Genomic DNA, 6,684 nt, shown 5'->3' with positions numbered 1-6,684 from the left:
GGCTAGAGCAGTTTGTAAAGTATACAATTGTCTAAGCACTGTGCTGTGCACCTGAAACTAATACAGGATAATATTGAATGTGAATTATAATGGGGGAGGGGGGGAAGATGGAATATTGTATTTTATATGTTTTTCATCATCATCATCATAATAAAAAAAGAAACATCAATGATGAGAGAGAATCATTGATCAGCTGTCTCCTGCACACCCTCTACTGGGGATCGGGCCTGCAACCCAGGCATGTGCCCTTGACCAGAATCAAATCTGGGACCCTTCAGTCTGTAGGCCAATGCTCTCTCTATCCACTAAGCCAAACCAGTTAGGGCACCATTTTTAATCTCTCTGTCACTGCTTCTTTGTAGAAACACAAATCCCTCAAAGAATGATGATGTGCATCTGCACCAAATTCCATGTGTAAACTTTGGCTTGACTCAGAGCCCTCTCTTTAGAAACCCTTCTGCATTGATGTTTCTGGTGGTGCCTTAATCAGAGGGAGTTTCCGATTCTGTATTCACATGAAACTGTTCTAGCAACTGGTCCAAGCATTTCCTGAGAAGAGAATGGTAAGAGTCGGGAAAAGATTATAAACTATAATTGGAGACATAGCACTAATTTGTTAATGTTTATGTTTTAGAAATGTTTGCATAGAATCATTGTCCCTGGAAACCTAGGATAAACGTTGGTGGCGCTTACATATGAGGTTCCAGTATTCATTTTCATTTATTTATTATTTATACACCACCTTCTTCCAAGAGGGATTTGAAAACAGCTTTTCCACAGAGACCTGTGGTGAAGCTCTGAAAACTGTCGTTAAAGGTTAACGAAGGAAAGCCTGGCTGCTGGGCCCCGAGGGAGCCTGTGCACCTGGTTTCCGAGCGATGCGGTCATGGTGTGTTGGGTCAGACAGTTTGCTTCTCAGAAATGCACAATATAAAGGCCCCTTGCATGTGCCTCTGCGGACGGCAGTCTCTTGGGGCACGTTGTCCAGACCCCCAGTTTTAAATGAGCCAGTGCTGTCCTCCTGTTCCCTCAGGTCCGCCGGACAAGACCCCCCCACCGACCAGGCCTCTGCCCACAGCGCCCCCGCACCCCTCCGTGCCCCCAGCCGACCCCCGCAGGAACGACAGGCCCAAGCCACCGCGGCCGCCCACTGGCAGGCCTGCCTACCCCGGGGCCAAGCCCAGCATCTGCGAAGGCAACTTCAACACGCTGGCCGTCCTCCGCCGGGAGATGTTTGTTTTCAAGGTAGGAGCTGGGTTTCCCATTTCACGGGCAGTTGAAGGGTCCACGGTGTAGCTTTCGAAAATCAGTCCTCATGCCTTCTAACGCCACCTTCCCAGATGGCCCACAATCAGAAGGTTCACAAAAGCGTCTTAAAAACTAAAGGCACCCACGGGCATCAGTGTCCAGCAGAGACACGGCACCACCTATTGCTGGGCGCACTCACCGGAGCCGCCGAGGTGCTGGGAGGTGAGGGTGAGGAAATGCCGCCCTGGGAACAGACGGGGAGCCCCGTGGACGCCCCGCGAGGAGCCGCTGGCGAGGTCCGGGAGGCGCCAGTGCAGCCAGGAGAGCGCTGACCTGGTCTCCTGGGGCCTGTGAGCTGATTGTTCTCTGCGAGGCGTCTCTGTCATTTCACACACACACACACACACACACACACACACTGCTGTGTTCTCAAGTCAGGCTTCTGTGCTTACCTGGTTCACATTATCTCTTAAAGGTTAGAAGCCAAAACAGATTCTACATTTTGATAAACGTGCTTTTTAATGCCATAGGTTCTCAATCACACTAATACACAATGCAGTAAAGGAAGTCACATAATATTGAAACGTGAATATAGAATAATACTGAAAAGTCATTTTCTCCCTCAATATTTGTAAACTGATCTTAAAGATTAATGAAAAACATGTTTTACGTTAGCATTAGAGTATTAAAAGTGCCACCAATAGCATCCATTTAAAAATAATGTGCCCTCATTTTTGGTGCTCACAAATCAATAAATAGTGAAATATTTTCCAACTTATGCAGGGTTTCCTATCTGCCAGGGGCTGTACGTAGAAGGACAGATTTCATGAATGTTTACAGACAGAGCACTCCGCTCCCTTCCTGGTGCAAGGGTGTGATTGGTGGACTGTGCACCCGGCTGCTGCCCCAGGGCAGATTCCTGCGTTCTGGAAGGTCCTCCAGCGCTCCAGCAGCTGTCTCCCGCCCGCTTTAAGCAGATTAATGAATTATGATGCAAGGAGTCTGATAAAAAGCTTATGAGGTCATTACTGTTTACCCTGCAAGTCGCCTGATGACAAGCGAGGAATTCCGCTTCCACCCTTTTGGCTGAGTTTGAACTCCAGTCGTCACCCCGTGGTGTCGTAGTGTGTGACCAACGTGCCCACCTCACCACGATGGCACGGAGTCTGGGCTCTGAGACCCTATTAGAGCCCTTAGACCGCACTCTCGGAGGCGATTCGGGTCTTCATGTCTGACGGTCCTTCTCGCCGACTCCCTGCTCTGCTCATGGGAGCCGAGTAGGAGTGAGCCCCTGACGAGGTGCCGGTCCAGGATCCAGGGAATGGAGGTCTCTGGGCCACCTCTCGGGGAGCACGCAGGAGCTGCTATTTCCGTTAGCAAGACAGGTGTATGAGAATCACCCGTGTTTGAATTCTTCTCGAACCCCCCCACCCCGTTAACTTCATCAAAACTCTACAGCAGCGGCCGCCAGCCTTCGGACCTCACGGACACCAGTGGCGTGCGGACCATGGGTTGGCGACCTGCTCTACAGGAAAGAGCTTCTAGCCTCTCCCGGAAGTTAACTTCTGGTTCCACTGGTCTCTGCTTTTTTCTAAGAATTACTTCTGTTGAAGATAACTTCTGGCAGGCTTTCCATTCTTTTATGCTCCACCTGCCGATGGATTTGTCACATAATTTCATAATTTCTGAACTCATCCCCCAGTTCACACAAGCAGCAGCATGTGCCAGAGCGCCCCGGGCACCATGGCCCTGCCGGGAGCTCGTGCTGCGGGAGGAGGCAGGTGGGAGCTTCAGTTCTTGTAGGATCAGGAGAAACAGGCCACACTGGCTATGCGGAGTCTAATTTCCTGGGCACGATAAGGAGACTAGCGTTTGGAGTACTGGGAAGTCCGTGTGCTGAGGGAGAAAATATAGATGTGGTAATGGCAGCACAAAGTAACCAATGACACACTCAGAAAGGCGGAAGATTTGGTCAAAGGGAAGAGAGCGTGCCTGGGGAGATCCCCTCTTAGCTCACAGGCCCCGGGGACTCTGGGTCATTCACATGTGCCTGGGTGTATGCTGGGCATTTTAATCTCAAAAACTTGGAGTAAAAATGCAAGATGGATGCTAGTCTCTGTCTTACAAGTGAGAAAACAGAGAATCAGAAAAGCTGTCCTCCACCCCGTGACCAGGTTTGTAAGCAGCCGTTGATCCCGGGTCTCCTGATTCCAGACTGTTTCTCACACTCAGGCTCACCACCAAAAAGAGGTAAAGGCAGTTTCCAGAGAAAAGTGAGCTTCACAGTCTACTTCAGCCAGTGAGCGTGCAGGAAATCTGCACTGAGCCCCTACTGTGGGGGCTTGGGCCTGCGATGTGGTGCAGACAGTGCCAGCCAGCCCTGCTGCTCCCAGCCCACGTCTGGTTTTCTGCGTGGATGGTCCCACATCCACTGAGGAAGGGAACGCCTGCCAGGATGGAGCCCCAGGTTCTGTTTCCTGTGTTGCTGACTCTGGTCTGATTGCTCCCTGGTACCCACACAGGCCCGACGACCTTGACCTCCAATGAGTGTCATGCCCCCAAACCTGGTCTTCCTCCTGGACCCAGGGCCGCCCTGCTCCCTGCCTTCTGCAGACACAGCCTGACTGCTCACCATTTGCTCCTGATTCAGGGTCCCTTTGATATTTTAGGGTCACCCACTATTTGATGTCACTCTTTCTAGTGTAGCTTTATTTTTTTACTTTTTTTCACTATAAATTCTCAGCACAGATTAGAAGCCACATTATCTCCTCAGCCCTCACCCGACTCTGGTTCCCATGTCTCTAGTGAGAAAGCTTGCTGGCTCTGTCCTCAGCTCCCTCCTCACGCGTCTGTCCCAACCTCTCCCAGGACTCTTCAGCCAGAGCCTCTTCGCGAGATTTTGCTGTTCACTGTCTGCGTCAGCCAGCACGCCCTACTTCCTTTTCTCTCAGTGTCTCTCACCACGGTGTGTCCATCGACGGCAGTGCAGGCATCCCAGGGCAGGGCTGGTTCACTGGGTTCCACAGGGCTCGAGCGGATGGCTGGGCTTGGGGTCACGCCCTTTATTGAACCCAGTGTCTCCTGTGGATGCCCCACTGACCTGATGCGACGATATGGACAGTGCTCCATGCTGCTCGGGATCAGTCCCTGCCCAGAGGTTCCAGGACTATTCTTTACTCAAATTCTATATATATCATTTTTAGGTTAAAAAAAGATAATCTTGACAAATAAAAACTAGTATCATCAGGCAATACTGTTTTCTTATCAGAGAGGAAGCTTTCTTTACAGCAGGAGTTTCCCGTAATTCCTGGCGGTGGTGCAGGGGATCTGATGATACTGGGTTCAGTGCCAGGTGTGCTCACCTCAGTGCTTCCCTTCCGTCTGGGAACAGAAATGAAGCCCACTTTCTCCTTGGTCACGTAGGCGGATGAAGGTCTGTCTCCCTGCAGCTTCCTCGCCTCTGGGACAGGCACACCTGCGTAGGGAGATGAAACTCCACATGGAAAGCCACTCTGTCCTTGGGAGAGGGGGTTGAAGGTGGTGCTGGGCGTGTCCGGGGTGCTGCCTGGAGACCACGTGGCCCAGGGAAGCTGCTCAGCCTCCTCGGGGCGGATGAGGACAGGGCAGTGAGCCCCTTTGTGGCGTGAGGAGGCAGCAGGAGCACTCGGCGGCGTTTCAGTGCCTGGGCTCGGGTGTACATGAAAGGATGCAGCCTAACTAGAGTCATCCTGAAGCCAAGAAAAGGAAGAAAACTCTCCAACGCCTGGAGTTCTTTTAGTGCAAAAAAAGGACCCTCCCAGCTTTGGGCCAGCTCTACGGACCAGGGCTTGGGGCCCCTCGGAGCCTCAGTCTGCCCCCCAAAGGGAGGTGAAGGTCTGCGCACAGCGTCCCAGGAAGCACACGTGTCTCTCGGGGGATTTGTGAGGCTTTTAAACACGCAGCTGCTCTCCAAGTTCCTTGGTAGCCCCGGCTGTTCATCTGTTGCAAGACACTTTGGCATGTATAAATATTTAAACCAGGGAGCTGCCCACCACCGTTATTTACAAACTAGAGGCCCGGTGCATGAAAATTCATGCACTGGAGTGGGGTCCTTCAGCCTGGCCTGCTGCCTCTCATAGTCCAGGAGCCCTCAGAGGTGGGAGGCAACCCAGCAATCAGGGGAAGGCGACACCCCCATCACACCTTTGTTGCAGCCACTGCTGGCAGCGCAAGCACGGCCGACCCTAGTTACCTAAGCCTCTGGCGGCCTCAGGCGTCTGCTGGGCAGCCAACATGGGAGGATTGCCTGTGCCTCGAGCCGGCCTTGGGTGGCTGGGGGGCTGAAGACAGGTCCAGCCGCACGGTGGACCTGCCACTCCCGCCCAAGCAGGGCTGAGGGGACTGGGTGCCGCCATCTTTTATGACAGTGTGATGGTCAATTTGCATATTCCCTCTTTATTAGATAGGATTGTGATATAGTGTAACTGAAAAGTTCCATAGAAATCAACAAAAACAAATAAAAACTGTTAACAAGAATAAGGAAGATGTTTTGAGCCATAATAAAAAAAAATATATATATAGCTTTTCTAATAAGAATTTAAACTATATAATTCAAAAATAATGTTCCTCACAGAAGAAGTGGCCCATAAGTGTCACTGGACTAGCAGCGCCTGGTTGTTAGCTGCATTCATAACAACTTACTCCACCAGCACAGCTTCTGCTCCAACTCCGTCCTCTCCGTGCTTCACTCCCACCATGGAGGTTCTTGACTGTTTTATTTTTCTAATTCTTCTATATGTGCTTCTTATGCTGCTTTAAAGTTTCAGAGCATTTTATATATATTGTTTAGGTGATTATCTAAAAGAGCTATAGACAATATCCATTGCAAATGAAGACTAAAATAATAGTTCAGGTATAAACTGCAGCGTTAGTCTGTCTTGCAATAGACAGTTTCCACAATAACAGCCCATGCACAGTCATTCACTCTGAAAAGAATGAAGTGACTCTAAGATGAACAGTGGTGCTCATTGCTGCTTTCTTGCCAGTAGAACACATTTTGCAAGCAACCCAAACTATCCAGGAATATCCAGTAGCATGGTGATGGCAGAGCATATAGTCCTCCCACTCAGTGGAGTGCAATGCAGTCATTTGGAAGTTTAAAGTTGGAGATTATATGAAAAACAGTGAGACACGATTCTGATGGATATGCAAATAAAATATAGCAAAATATAAAAATGTATGTATCATAAATTGCATTGTTTGAAATATGTGTGCTGAAAAGGCATGGAAATTATAACAAAATGATGTTAGGCAAACTGAAGATTGATGGAATTATGAGTGGATTCTTTTTTTTTAAATATATTTTTTATTGATTAAGATATTACATATGTGTCCTTGTCCCCATGTTACCCTCTACCCTCCCCCCCTCTTGCCCTCCCCCCCGCTTTCCCCCCCCAC

At 49.9% G+C, this 6,684-nt stretch overlaps 1 protein-coding gene across 1 annotated transcript in view; it reads left to right on the top strand.

The window, feature by feature from the left end:
- Positions 1–6,684, top strand: part of MMP16 (matrix metallopeptidase 16) — a 199,557-nt gene that overhangs the window by 142,483 nt on the left and 50,390 nt on the right. The window contains exon 6 of the mRNA XM_006753846.2: positions 1,034–1,245. Within this exon, the coding sequence (XP_006753909.1) occupies positions 1,034–1,245 (212 nt within the window). The remainder of the gene's footprint in view (positions 1–1,033; positions 1,246–6,684) is intronic.

This window comes from Myotis davidii, unplaced genomic scaffold (genome assembly GCF_000327345.1).
Source record: "Myotis davidii unplaced genomic scaffold, ASM32734v1 scaffold272, whole genome shotgun sequence".
In the NCBI taxonomy this organism is placed as follows: Eukaryota; Metazoa; Chordata; class Mammalia; order Chiroptera; family Vespertilionidae; genus Myotis; species Myotis davidii.
This window is presented reverse-complemented; position numbering and strand designations above follow the sequence as displayed.